The sequence below is a fragment of the Myotis yumanensis genome, unplaced genomic scaffold, assembly GCF_028538775.1.
Source record: "Myotis yumanensis isolate MYYU_CA2020_CCGP unplaced genomic scaffold, mMyoYum1.0.hap1 SCAF_6, whole genome shotgun sequence".
NCBI classification, from domain to species: domain Eukaryota; kingdom Metazoa; phylum Chordata; class Mammalia; order Chiroptera; family Vespertilionidae; genus Myotis; species Myotis yumanensis.
Genome location: NW_027223757.1, coordinates 2,948,554 through 2,962,787, shown reverse-complemented (window position 1 = coordinate 2,962,787; position 14,234 = coordinate 2,948,554). Strand labels below are relative to the sequence as shown.

General features: G+C 48.0%; 1 protein-coding gene across 3 annotated transcripts in view; it reads right to left on the bottom strand.

Moving 5' to 3' along the window:
* Window positions 1-14,234, bottom strand: part of PRKN (parkin RBR E3 ubiquitin protein ligase) — a 515,476-nt gene that overhangs the window by 224,651 nt on the left and 276,591 nt on the right. For 2 of the 3 annotated variants that reach the window (XM_070417373.1, XM_070417374.1), the window contains exon 5: window positions 1,141-1,224. The exons of the other annotated variant lie outside the window; for it this stretch is intronic. In XM_070417373.1, coding sequence (XP_070273474.1) covers window positions 1,141-1,224 — 84 coding nt within the window. The remainder of the gene's footprint in view (window positions 1-1,140; window positions 1,225-14,234) is intronic. 3 annotated transcript variants of the gene reach the window in all.

The window sequence follows — 14,234 nt, the reverse complement described above, 5'->3', positions numbered from 1 at the left end:
GTGGGCAGTGACATGGAGTCAATGACTTGTTCAGGATTTGCATCAACAGCAGCCTGCCCATGGCCCCAGCCCAGCCCGATGGAGAGGGACGTCACATGCTCCCTGCTGCTCTGTATCCGCACCACCCACAGGCGGGAGAGGAGGCGTCTGAGGATCGAGCCCGAACGCCGCACCTGTTGCTACTGACAGACCTAGTTCCTGGAGAAGACATGAGCCGGTTGGCCGAGGCCACCTGTGAACTCACAGTCCCATTTGTGTTGGCACCGAGGCCGCATTCATGGCTCAGAAAACATATCCTCAGGTTGTGATGGCCCGGGGGACTCTCGAGGTAAAAGGTATAACAAGCACATTGCAAACGTGACCATAACAATAGAATTGCTTCTAAGGTGACTGCAGTGCTCAGGGTCTCTGGAGAAACACCTGCTCTGCCGGAAGCCGGGGTGCCCGCTGGCACGGGGACAGAGGGGTGGCTCCCGGGGGCTCGTCACCCTTCTACCTGTGTGCAATGCCTGGTGTCAGAAAACCGCCACCGGAGGCAGAGGGGCAAACAAGAGCATGGCTGAGTGACACGGGACGCAGTACACGTATCTCGGCTTCAGGAAACACATCCACACCGTGTCTTTGTTATTTTCCTTTGCCAGGCCTGACCCCTTCTTGTTCACATCCCATGACTAAGGCAGCGGTTCTCAACCTGTGGTCTCGACCCCTTTGGGGGTCGACCCTTTCACAGGGGTCGCCTAAGACCATCGGAAAACACATATATAATTACATATTGTTTTTGTGATGAATCACTATGCTTTAATTATGTTCAATTTGTAACAATGAAATTGGGGGTCACCACAACATGAGGAACTGTATTAAAGGGTCACGGCATTAGGAAGGTTGAGAACCACTGCTGTAAGGAGTCAAACTGTCGCATTCTGTCATAGTCACCCAGAGCGGCGCGGTCCCTAGAAAGGTGACCCTGGAAGGCAGTGACACAGAGATGTTTGGGTTAATGTTAGAGACACTTCCGAATCTTGCACCACTTTTGGCGAATGCTATCGGACGGGAGAAAAGCCAGCATGTTCGTTTCTCGGGTCATTTCCTCGTGAACATGGGAGATGCCACCCTGACAGACGGGGAGCGGCAGGTACTTACCGCGCTTGTCCCGGGGCAGCCTGGAGACTGGCACTCGCCCCTCATCCGCTTCGGGATCAGGACGTCGTCCCAGCAGGACGGGCCCTTTGAAAAGAAGCAAACACATCCTTGGTGCACTAATTGTCATGAAAACGTTCTCCCGCATGAATACGGTCTGTGAGGTCTATATTATAAAGTGACAATGGAATCAGTGGGCCCCAGCGACTTTCGGAGTGCAGTCCAGAGATGCTGGGCGTCCTCGGGACCCACCGGGGCCCAGCAGGTCGGGACCATTTTCACAGCCGTCCTAGGATGACCTTGGGCACGTAGCTCCAAACACGTAGGTCACTTACTTGTGGTGACCTCCTCACTGCAGTCCAATGTAATTGCTTACAAGCTTAAATAAACTTCTTTTCTTACAATTCATTATAATTTCAACTGACAAATTTTAAAAAACATTTTTTATCATAATTATTATTTTATTTTAGAGAGGAAGGGAGGGGGGGAGAGAGAGAGAGAGTAAGAAACATGGATGTGAGAGAGTAACATTGTTCCCTTGCCTCCCATAGGAGCCCCTGCTGGGGACGGAACCCACAACCTGGGTGTGGGCCCGACTGGGAACCACCAGGCATGGACTTAGGGCCCGGGTGCATTTCATCGCCTCAAAGTCTGTGATGATGGAACTCTCTGGGCAAACTGCCAACATGAATCTTTCATGCCTTAATTTTTCAGAGTCCAGAAAGCAACAGAAACATCTATGTGAGAATTCCTCAAACGAATGGTCACCTAAGTTACCACTTTATTTCACAAAACTCACTCACACTTTCCTTTTTTATCTCAAACCATAACAAGATAAGTAATAGCACCTCAGTGTTCTGTTGGGTGTAGGGTTCATAACAAAGTACAGACGTGCTGGTTTATCCACACCACCCACTGTTAGCACTGAACCATGGCCACCGACCTCCTGAAAGTGGGAAGCAGTGCCCCGTGAATGTGCGCCACTGCAAAGCAGAGTTAACTGTGCTCCTGTCTAATTTGGAAAGCGTAAGGTGGTAGCTGGGTAATCGCAGCAGACGATTCAGTGTTTCCATGGTTGCAGCAGCTCTGTGTGGGAGGGAGCATGGTCTGCGACTGGACTAGACAGGGCGGCGAGTCCCACGGCAGCTGAGGAGCTATGGATGAGGGCGTGTCACAGAGGGGACCCCCAACGCTGTACTTCATCTCTCTCATGGGCAGGATTGGAGAAACATGTCTGAAAATATGCCAGGACATCCATGTGAAATACTCAGGATCGTAAAGACTCACGCGGCTGCTTCTTAGAGAAAGTTCTCCTGGTTAAGCCCAGGATTGGTCACAACCAAGAAATATATAGGCATTTCTTGAGCACCCAGAGCAGGTGAGCAACTCTGGCCTGGGGTTTGTTCTGTGCAGCCGATGGACTGAGAAGTTCCGAGGCTATAAATGGTTGGAAAGCATATTTGAAAAGCGGAAGAAGAGTATTTCATGGCCCATGAACAGTAAATGACCTTCAGGCCTCCATGTTCACGATGAAGTGTACGGACCAGCCATGGGGTTCACGTCCATCTTGTCTGTGCTGCTTTTCAAGCCGCAAGGGCAGGACTGATTTACAGCACAGAGGACAGACTCTCCAGGCCTAAACTATTTACTGTCTGGCCCTGAATGTAAAGCGTTTGCCAATCCTTGAGCTACAGGAAATTACTATTAAAAAATTGAGACAGCCCTAACCGGTTTGGTTCAGCGGATAGAGCGTCGGCCTGCGGACTCAAGGGTCCCGGGTTCGATTCCGGTCAAGGGCATGTACCTTGGTTGGGGGCACATCCCCAGTAGGGGGTGTGCAGGAGGCAGCTGATCGATGTTTCTCTCATTGATGTTTCTAACTTTCTATCCCTCTCCCTTCCTCTCTGTAAAAATCAATAAAATATATTTAAAAAAAAAAACTGAGACAGCATTTTGGCCACCGTGTGATCTCATTAGTCTGCAGGAGTAGCTGTGTCCTGGGTCTCCTATGAGAAATTACTTCAATTAAAGGCTTAGGGCTGTTGACCTGTGAAATCCGAGAAGGTGTGGTTAGAAGGTAGTGATTCGGGTTGTTTGAATCAGTAAGGGAGTGGAAAATTACAACTAGAGAAGACACTTGGGGGTTTGTCCTGACTGATATTACCACCAGCTGGAAAACCACAAAGTAGAATGCTATTTAAACACATCCATGAGATGCACTTAAATCAGAAATTCAGGCAAATGACTCAATGGCATGGCCCACATTTCTGGAAGGACTTTTTATTTAAGCTGAGACCTGAAGAATGAGTAGAAGTCAGACAGGAAGAGGAACGTTCTACCACAGAAAGAAGAATTATGATCAGGGAGAAAAAAACCATGTACCACCAAGCTCTGGATTGGTTTCTGGGGTAATATCCCCAACAAGATGATACTGATAATTGATTCATAAATAATTGATTTTTCTGTACAACATTCTAAGTACTGTTACCAGAACCCAGGTTCGGCTGCCTGCCATCACGAAAGCTAAACTCGTGAGACAGAGGCTGGTGGAAAAGGAAAGAGGTTTATTCAAGCGCAGGTCACCTGAAAAGATGGGGGACTCTTGTCACAAAGCCCGTCTTAACATCTCAGTGCAGGCAGAGGCGTCTATAAGGAGGGAGAGGGAAAGCAGAACAAAGAGATCAAGGGGAGGGGACGAAAAGTTCTCTTCGCACAGGCCAGCACAGTCCATTCCCATAAGGACCTTGAAACTGGTCAAATGATGGTCTACTGTGCATCATCCCGGTCTTTGTCATCCTAGTTCTACGACTGAAAGTCAGCAATTCTCCTAGAGCTGTGAGGACTGAAGGTCAGGGTCTGTAACTTCTGGAGTCAGTGCCTAAGTTGCTTATACAAACACTAGATGCCCAGTGCATGGGATTCGCACTAGTGGGGGGCGTGGCCTGCGGGGATAGGCCCGCTGTGGGACCGCTAATCCCAGTCAGCTGAGCAACTGTGGACCCGCCCTCTGAGCAGCTGCTTCCTGGCTCAGCATTTTCCGTGGAGCCAGAGGCACTCGCCTCTCCAGGGTACCCGGTCGGGGCCAGGCCTAGGGACAATAGCACTGAAAGGCGGTGGAGTAGGCCTCAGTCCCACGGCGGCCATGAACTTGCCTCCCAGCCACCGGGGTCAGCTCTGCGAGCCTGGTGGCAGCACTACACAGTCTGCAGGCATTCGGAGGAGGCGGCAGGGGGCGAGGGGGAAGAGCCTGGGGCGCGGAGGCAATGATCGCAGCCCAGGTTCCTGCCCGTCGACCCAGGGTTCACAGGGGAGCAGCCACTCATCCCGGTCAGCTGAGCGGAGCTCCCACTGTGGGAGCACACTGACCACCAGGGGGCAGGGCCTGCATTGAGCATCTGCCCCCTTGTGGTCAGTGTGTGTCATAGCAACTGGTCGACCAGTTGTTCTGGTCATTCTGCCATTCGGTCACTGGGCTTTTATTATAGAGGATGGTATTCATCTACATGCTACATAACGGTCAGTCAGCATTTACAGAAACAAAGTCACAAGAATGACGGGGATTGTTACAATACCACAGCAGTACTTAATAACATGACTCAATTGCATATACAGTAAGATGTAATATTATGCAAAGTACTGATTTCTAAGCAATTAGGATGGTAAGATGATAAACAATGTCTTCATACTTTTGAATTAGATGGACTGAATTTCAATTCCAGTTGACATTAACAGCCACGCAATGATGGGAAAGTTACTCAATTAACCAGAACATTCGTTTTTTAGGTGTAATGGGGGAATAGCAAGTGCACCTACCTCATAGGATTGATGGTTAGATGAGATAAAGTACTTAGCATAATCCTATGCCCTTAGTTAATATTCAATAAATATTAGCAGGTGCTGCTGAATGACTATAGTATGAGAACAATGTGATCTCGGAAAGAGCTCCTCAATACACAAAATGTCAGATGATCTAAGTTCTGGAGAGAATTTCTGGAGAGTTTAGGCTAATAAATGTAAGAACCTTATGTTCCACTTTCTTATCTGTATAGTGTGGGCAATAAGAACTCGGGCCAAATAAGATAAGGAATGAGCTCATTGATGGGAAAACCCATTATGGACGATAAGGCACTTTAGAGACATCAGTCAGTGAAGAGACAATGGAGCCATGTGTATTCCTGGACTCATGCATTCACCCCACTTTAGACAGCCCCTTAGACAGTACTGCTTCCCGGCAGGAGGGTTGCTCAGTGTGTAGTGATGCAGCTGCTGCTCGCATCCACAATTAACCAGCTCAGAGTCATGCTGTACTGAGTACCTGATGCTGCCGGGCTAACTCAACAGCTGCTTAAACAGAGTATCTCGCTGGTCTTGGAGATTTCTCCCAAGTGCTGGGATGTCACCGTAGCTTATCTATATATATATATATAAAAGCCTAAGCGACCGAACAACTGGTCGACCAGTGTGCTCCCACAGCCAACCTCCCATGCCAGCCAACCTCCCATGGTCCCTCCCCCAGCCCGCCAACCTACCTCGGTCCCTCCCCCCCGCTGGCCAACCTTCTGTGGTCCCTCCCCCCAGCCGGCCAGCCCCCCTCTCCCCTCCATTGGTCCCGATCGCTGGCAGGCCAAGGGACCCCACCAGTGCACAAATTCGTGCACTGGGCCTCTAGTAAAATATAATTTGGCATAAAACAAATTTCCTTCCACCACTAAAGTATGCTTCATATCATAAAAAGCAAGCACTTCATAATCTAATCCTCAATAACATACTTGTCCCTCACAAGAAAATTATTAGAAGAGAGAAACCTCACATGTCTTCAAAAATTAGTGTCATTGTAAGTGAAACAACTCCTGTCCACTGCCCTGCAGCTCGGCCGTGTTTGACAAAGCCCATCACTGTCATTACAGACGGCCAGTCCCCCATGCAGGGCGCCATCACGCTAAACACATTAACATCACACAGTGCGCGGTGCTGTCACGATTCCCAGTTGCCAAACTATTTGTAAACCGCAAGAGGCCTTCAATTATACTGGAAGTGTTGACAGCTTTCTCGTCGCACAGCTCAGCGAGAGCAGGTTTAAACAGCGGTGGGGTTTTTTGTTTTTTTTTTCATTCCATTTCATAGAATTTAAACAATGGAGACAAATGAAGACTTGCAGTGAGTCACTGTTATGCGCTCCTCACGGATTTTACTTCGGAGAACCGTGTGATTACCTTCATCTGCTCGAGCTGTGTGCTAAGAATAGTCTGCACGGAGTGGCTTGGCCGCGGCTCAGATTAGAGGCGGTTCCAGGCAGCACGATGTGTCCTAACTGTGGAGATGGCCGCGCTCACTTCAGTTCCAGGCCTGCGCATCCATTTGAATAGCAGCACTCATTATCATGTGAGGCCACACAGTCCTCTCAGCTGCTCTCTGTCCTGGGGTTGTGACTGGACCAGACCATGCTTATTAAACGGGATAAGACCGTTATTAGATTTCTGTGAATGCCCAGATGCCATCGTGGGCATACGGCCCATCATTGAGGTCTCAGAATAAACGCTGTGGCCAGCACATGACATTTAGGTGCGCAATCTCCTCCTCTAAACCCCCAACTGGCCCTGAACTCAATCGGCCGCCGTTTTGCAAGAAAGGGAAAGGATGAAATCAGATAGGATACTGGTTAAAACTAGAAGGTGGTCATAACTTGTCTGTTGTGTCAATGTAATAACAGTAGGTCCTCGGGTTATGTCGGAGATCTGTTCCTAAGGGCGACGTAACTCGATTTTCGCCGTAAGTCAGAACCCACCTACATAAGCATCTACGTCACTCACATGGAGCACAGACACAGCAGTAATGAAGTGAAACAGTAAAAAAATTTAAAAGAAAGATAACAATTCTTGACCTTTACTTGTGGTAAATAATAAAAACCATAAAGCACATATGTACATACGTTGAAATGACAGAACCTTTTTTTTATAAATAAATGGGAGATGGCCACGTAACCACGGAATGACATACATCAAGTCCGACGTAACCCGAGGACTGCCTGTAGTTGTCCGTGAAGATGTATCAGTAGAGGTAACTGTCCTGGCCAGTCCACAAAATCTGCACAACGAGCTGGTAGGACTTGAGTAGGCAACTGGCTGGACAAGAAGGGGGCGAGGCCAGGAGGAAGCCCCTTCTCAGGGGTCCTGGAGGCAGTGGACTGGGATGTGCCTCCACAATCAGACTCCAAACACATACAGAGGGAGCAGGCTCCAGGGTGTGCCTTGGTCCTGAGGGCGCTTACGCATTTATGAGGTTCTTTTATTCCCAACACCAGGTATTTCCACGGATGCCAGCGCATGGGGGTGGGGGGGTCCTTATTCTTGCCCCTTACTGATCTAGGGGTGCAGAGCTGACAAAATCAAGGCCTTCACCACCGCCACCACCACCATCATCATCATCACCATCAACATCCACAAAAACCAAAAGAACGAAACCGATTGCTGGTCAGAAGGAAAGTTAGTCCTGGGATACGGATGCTGGCAGTCATCTTTTTAAAGACATGGTCCAGTTGAATATGCATTGAACATTGCTCAAGTTCACAGATTTTCCCCTCGGCCTTTCATTTCAAGAGACTTCTAGCATTTCTCTCCTTCTCTCTCCTTTTCCTCTCCCTTTCTCCCCCTGACTGTGTTATGATCAAGGTCCAATGGCCTAAAAATCACTTACCGAGAGAGGAGAAAAAAGGCTTAATTCTTAATCAAAACCAGCTAAATTTGTAGCTGTCTGAACTTCTCAGGAAAAATTCAAACTGGCTAAAGTTCACACCCGAAGTGTCCCCCTTCCCCCCCACCACACACACACAATACTTTTCTGTAATAATTACCCCTAATTATAGTTTATTCTTTTTCCTCCCCTTTAGCTTAATCTCTTTTACTTAATAAAACTAAGTTCTCTAAAACTCTTTTCTTTCTGTTTATATTTCTTTCATCAAATGAAGTGGGAAAGACTTTTGTTGACAAACAAAGTAGATCTTGGTTATAAGTCATTCTAAGTCTCACTTTTCTGAAATAATAGTCCTTTTAGGAGAACTCTTATCTCCCCACATCCCTGCCTTTGCCGGAGAACGGCTCCCACCATCTTCGCAGTGCCCCTCACTCGCTCACCCACGGAGTCTGCCACGTGTCTCTCAGTGAGGATGTGTCGTGTAGCCCCGTGGGAGCAGAGCGCCAGCTCTCGGTGGCTGCAGGCGCCTGCATTCCCTGGGCCAGCTGTATCCGTATCTCGAACATTCCAATGCCTCTTGATCAACTCCCACTGGCCCGCTGAATCAAAGGCGGAGGGGGAAGATGCACAGTTAATTCTAAAACTAAGCCAACTGTTTCCGGCGAGCGTGGCTGTGCTGACACACCTGTGGCGCGCTGTCGGCACACCCAGCAGGCCAGTCCTCGGTTTGGGCTGCCTTCATCGCCTCGCTCTCTCACTGGCGTGGATATTAACCTACTATACTTCTCTGAAAGCAAACCTGGCCCACCAGCTGCAAAACCACTGACCGTCCTGTTCCTGCTCCCAGCACAGAGCTCCCCCGCAGGGTCCGACTCTCCCACGAGGGTTTGCCACACCACAGCTGCCCGGGTGTCCTGCTCATTCTACTGACAGAGAGAAATTCATGCGGGTGAACAGATGGGCCTGGGCAGGGCCTCTTGTCAGTCAGTGTTATTCTCAGCTCAGCTTCCTTCAAAATAGCTTCCCCCACCTCCCGCCCACCCATCGCTGTTCCATGAACTACCGATTGAAGTACTTGCTCCTTAGGCCCAGGACCACATCTGTCTACAATACGTTGAAATCTATTTCAGACTCTTGTCGGTTTTCTGTGTTAACACCTCGAATTGGCTCCATGTAAAATAGGTATCTTGTCAGCCAACAGCTCAAGGGTTCTGAAATTCAATATTCTCTCATTTCTAAGTTTCAACTCTCATGATTTTAGTACATGGACACGATTTGTTCCAATTTCCTCTCTCGGGTTTAACGACGGATTCTGATTCCTGAAGGTAGCCTGCCAGCTGAGGCACGTGCGTACTTGGCATTGACACGGGCCGCGTGGAGAAACTTACTCGTAGAACTGTGACATCACTCGGGAATCAAAACACAAAGGGAAACACACAGCAGGTTTCTCACCCAGAATTATGCTCTGGTTGAAGGAAATATTTTCTCAAAACCATGTTACTTCATTTTAACAAATGTAGATCACATCTGCCATCACTCTTCCCAGAGCCAAAAAAATAGCAATATTTTCATTAGAACTCAGAGTCAAACTTTCCCACATTTTATAATGAAGCTACTGTTCCGGTCCACCTGGCAGGCTCTCTGCCTTCTACCTCCAATGACTAAGTCTAGGAGTCCCCTAGGACGACAGCCTTGGACTTGACCAACAATATCCTATATAATAAAAGCCTAATATGCTAAGTGTCCAGTCGTCTGTTCAACCAATCACAGCGTAATATGCTAATGATATGCTAAGGCTGCTCAACCACTCTCTATGACGTGCACTGACCACCAGGGAGAAGACAGTCAACCGGTCGACCAGTCACTATGATGTGCACTGACCACAAGTTGGCAGATGCTCCAACTGGTAGGTTAGCTTGCTGCTGGGGTCCGGCCAGTTGGGACTGAGTGAGACAGACTGGACATGCTGTGAGCCCTCCCACAGTCCCTCCCCGGCTGGCCAACTTCCCATGTCCTTCCCTGGCCCCAATCGTGCACCGGTGGGGGCCCTCGCCCTGGCCTGTGCCCTCTCACAATCCTGGAGCCCTCGGGGGATGTTAGAGAGCCGGTTTTGGCCCGATCCCACAGGCCAGGCCAAGGGACTCCACTGGTGCATGAATTCGTGCACCAGGCCTCTAGCATTAGAAAGAAATAGGTAGGCCTAAACACCCAACTTCTAAGAAGATATCTGTCTTCCTTGCGTGAATAGGATAGGGCAGGTATAACTAGGAAACGCTAAGTGTAAAGAGTATTACATAAGTTTCCAGAATAACACTTGAAGAAAGAGCAGGGCAAGATCTGACGTGATAGACAAACATCGGGCCCTCCTTTCCTCCCTATCTTCCCACAAAGTCACAACGCCAGAGCTGACTCAACCTTTTCTTTGAAATCTTCAGTGAGCTGAGAACTCTGAGGGCCTGGCAACCACGAAGGAGGTGGGAAAGTTCAGATAAACTCCCCCAAGCTCAGGCCTCAGACTTTTTCCTGAGGCAGACGGAGCTGCTCCGTGCAGTACCCCTGGTGGCGTCACTCATCAGAACGGGCCACACTGACGGCGTGAGGGAACGGGACTGCCTAGTCTAAGACTTCAAGGAAATGGCAGTCCGTTGGAAAAGCAAGGATGACATTCAGGAACAAGGAGGAACACTTGGGTGGATTTTCCAGCTCGAAGGAAATCCTTCCGTGTGCCCACCACCCAGAGTCAAGTCTTCCATCACCACACATCTGACCCCCTTTACAGCGCCCACCCCTGCAGTGTGCAGATGATGCATCAGAATTGTACCCTTGAAACCTATAGATGCTTATTAACCAATGAATGTAATTTAAAAAGTGAATCCCATTCGGTAAGTCTCATCCTCCCAATATGTGCTGATGTTCTGCCTTCCTTGCTAGACCCATAGCTGCAAGCTTCTTGTGAGGCCACTCGCTCTCTCCTGGACGATTGCAGTGTTAACCAGCTCCTGCCATCACATTAGTCCCTTCAGATGTCGCCCCCACACACCTGTCCGGGGGTGTCTCCAAACAAGCGTGAGAACGGGACCCTCTCTTGCTGAGAGCCCCCAGGGCCCCACCCAGGCTCAGGACTCGCTCCGATTCCCGACTTCGCCCCTGTGCCCTTGCTCAGCTGACCAGTGCCTCCCCCACACCCCTCCGTGGACTTGCAGCCATCCCGCCAGGTGAGCCCACAGGGAGACGTCCAAGGAACCAGGCACATGTCCTCCAATCCCCCCGGGGCTTGTCTGTTCCCGGGGCTTCTATGGTCACAGAAAGCTCCTTGGAATTCCAGGAGCTTCCGGTGAGGTCTGAGGTAGTGACGATGCTTTCACAGAGCTGGGGGCATGATGCAGGAAGCTGCTGATTAGAAAGCAAGTCCTCGTATCACACACCCGTCGCGTCCTCTCTGCTCCTGCGAGGACACGCACCTGACAGGGCAGGGGCGCCTTGGGCCTTTCTGCCTGAAATGTCCCGGCGATGTCGTCCCTGGGCCCCGCCCAGCTATCAGGCCACGGAACTCGAGCTTCTCAGCATCAAATGAAGATGCAGAATGTGCCACACCCTAAGTGTTCATTAGAATCTAGTGACTCGAGTGATTTCTAAAACAGAACGTAATAGAAAAGCACAGAATACAGAACCGGTGCCGGGGCTCGGGACTCGCTACCTACTAGCTGTGCCCTGGGGCGTCTCCTTTAGATGCCGCGATGCTCGGACTTCTCCGCGGGAATCCAAGCGGTGAGAGCAGCTTTATCTCCTCCACTGTCTGTGTGAGAATAAAACATTAGGAAAGGGATTTTCTACCTTTAAAACATGGTGGGGTGTCAGTTCTTTCTTTCTGAAATAAGCCACACCACTAGGATTACAATATAAAGCACTGGGAAGGCTACTCTATTCCGCAATTCGATTAGCCTGCACAATGCTTCATTGCAATTTAAAGTTTTTACCTCAAAAAACAGAAATAATTATTTTCTTCAGATTATAAATTAAATGTGTCTTCTTGCCTAGCATTCGAATATCAGGTCTCCTTCATAGAGATTCACCTTGTCTTTTCAGGAATTAAAAAGACTTAGAATCCACTTATTGTTACAAAGCTTTTGAAAAAAACCCTTTTTACCTTAAGAACTATTTATATTTCAGGGTAGAAAACCGACCTACTCTACTAAAAGCATCTTCAACAGAGGTTTATAACCAATATACAAAATAACATTTAAAAAATAGCGAAGTTGGTATTTCTTCACTCCTCTGGGATTTAACGTTAACTAGGGGTCACCAAAGTTGTTATTAGTGTCCAGGGATACTAAGAATCTTATCATTGAAAAACTTTAAAGAATTAAAATACTGAGTAAAATGCACATGTATTTCCAATAATAATAGAAATAATTATGATAGCCATTTGATTTTGCACAGGGATCAAACATATTAAATGTACTGTATTCTTATTATCCAAAATATGTGAGTGGCTAGTTTGAAGCTTCTCTTTCCAAATTGAGACTATGCTACTAGTATGTTCTAGAGACCAAATCACAGAACGCTTTTCCCTCCGCCTGCGGTCTGTCCGGGTGGCTATTGGTGCTGGCGGGGCAGCCGCACAGAGCCACGCCTTCGGAAGCGGCTGCAGTGGGGCCAGGGCCGCCCAAGGTGCAGGTTGCGGTCTCTCTGACCTGGGCTGTGCAGGTTTGTTTCTTACAGGAACTTCCTGCAAATGTGGTTGTGGTCAGCAGATACGCATCTGCAGCGGGCCTGCCACGCATTTTAGGTTTCATTGCTTAGTGTTGTTCGGATATTTATTAAGAATGAAACCTACAGCCCTAACCGGTTTGGCTCAGTGGATAGAGTGTTGGCCTGCGGACTCAAGGGTCCCAGGTTCGATTCCAGTCAAGGGCATGTACCTTGGTTGCAGGCACATCCCCAGTGGGGAGTGTGCAGGAGGCAGCTAATCGATGTTTCTCTCTCATCGATGTTTCTGACTCTCTATCCCTCTCCCTTCCTCTCTGTAAAAAATAAATAAAAATAAAAAAATATATATTTTTAAAAAGAATAAAACTTACATGGAGATCCAAAAATTGTGATAATGGATAAATTCATGAGTTTAATGGGACGATTGAGCTACGGTGTTACAGTGCTCTGTTGGTCATGGGAGCTGTCCCCGGGTATTGATGCTTTTAAAACCATTATTTATACTAATGCTATAGTCAATGAACGTCCACATTCATCAGTTATCCAGTGTCATGCTACTAAGTGGAGTGTTCTGTTCTCTAGCGATGGGGAGCGTAGCATCTCTGTAGTGCATTAAAGAAATTAAGCAGGCTTAATTATAAGGCAGAAGACAGTTACGCAATAATAATATACAAACGCACACACAGGACCAAACATTCAAGTCTCCGGGCTGTGGGACAGCTTAGGATCAATGACACGAAGCCAGACTCCTCTCAACGTGGAAACAGTCTCCAGGGACCCATTTTTTTAAAAAGTCTAAGATGACCCGCTCTCCTATCGTCGCCAACTGCTACTCTGGGGTAGACTAGCCAGCCAGTGTCCTTCTGGAGTGCCCACAGAGTCCTCACACAGCGGCCTGTTGTCCCAGAGGACAGATCCAGATGGGACAGAGGAGAGAGGGGTGGAAAGAGATTAGCCAAAGAATATATATGCAAATATGCATAACCCATGGACACAGACAATAGTGCTGTTAGAGGTCAAAGATGCAAGAGGCAGTGCCACACCCCAATACTCCATCACTTAGTGGAGGACATGAAAGTACCACGTATGACAAAGGCATGTGTAATACACGGAGGGAATTCAAATAACGGAGGGACGCACCTAATTTTGTTTCCAACGTGAATAACTGGTAGAAGGGCACCAACTACCCTTACCAATGCGGGGGAGGGGAACGTGTTAAAATATTTTCCATTTATTCTCATCTTAAACTAGTTGAATCCCAATAAAATAAGCGTTGATGTGGGTTACTTTTCAAAAATCAATTGGAGGGTGGGAATAAACGGCTCATCAGTTGAAGCCAAGCTACATCTTCATTTTATGGCTCTCACTCCGACTACCCCGGACTAAGAATATTTTTGTAACGAAGTTTTGCCTATGTTTGCAAAGAATTTTGGATCTCGGGACTGAGAGATTTTATTGTGAATAAAAATGATTGAGGGGGGTAAAGAACATCACAGAGTAACAAAGATTTTAAAAAGAAATTTACATAATACTGCCTGTGAGATAGAATCTCCATTGTATTCCATCCAGCCAGTTAGCTAGTACCACTTTCTTTTAAAGACTTTAGAAATGTCTCCATTAAAGCCCTTATGTTAGTTTGAGAATTTTCATAGTGAAACCACAAATAAGTGGAGAATGCACTCACAATTAATGCATGC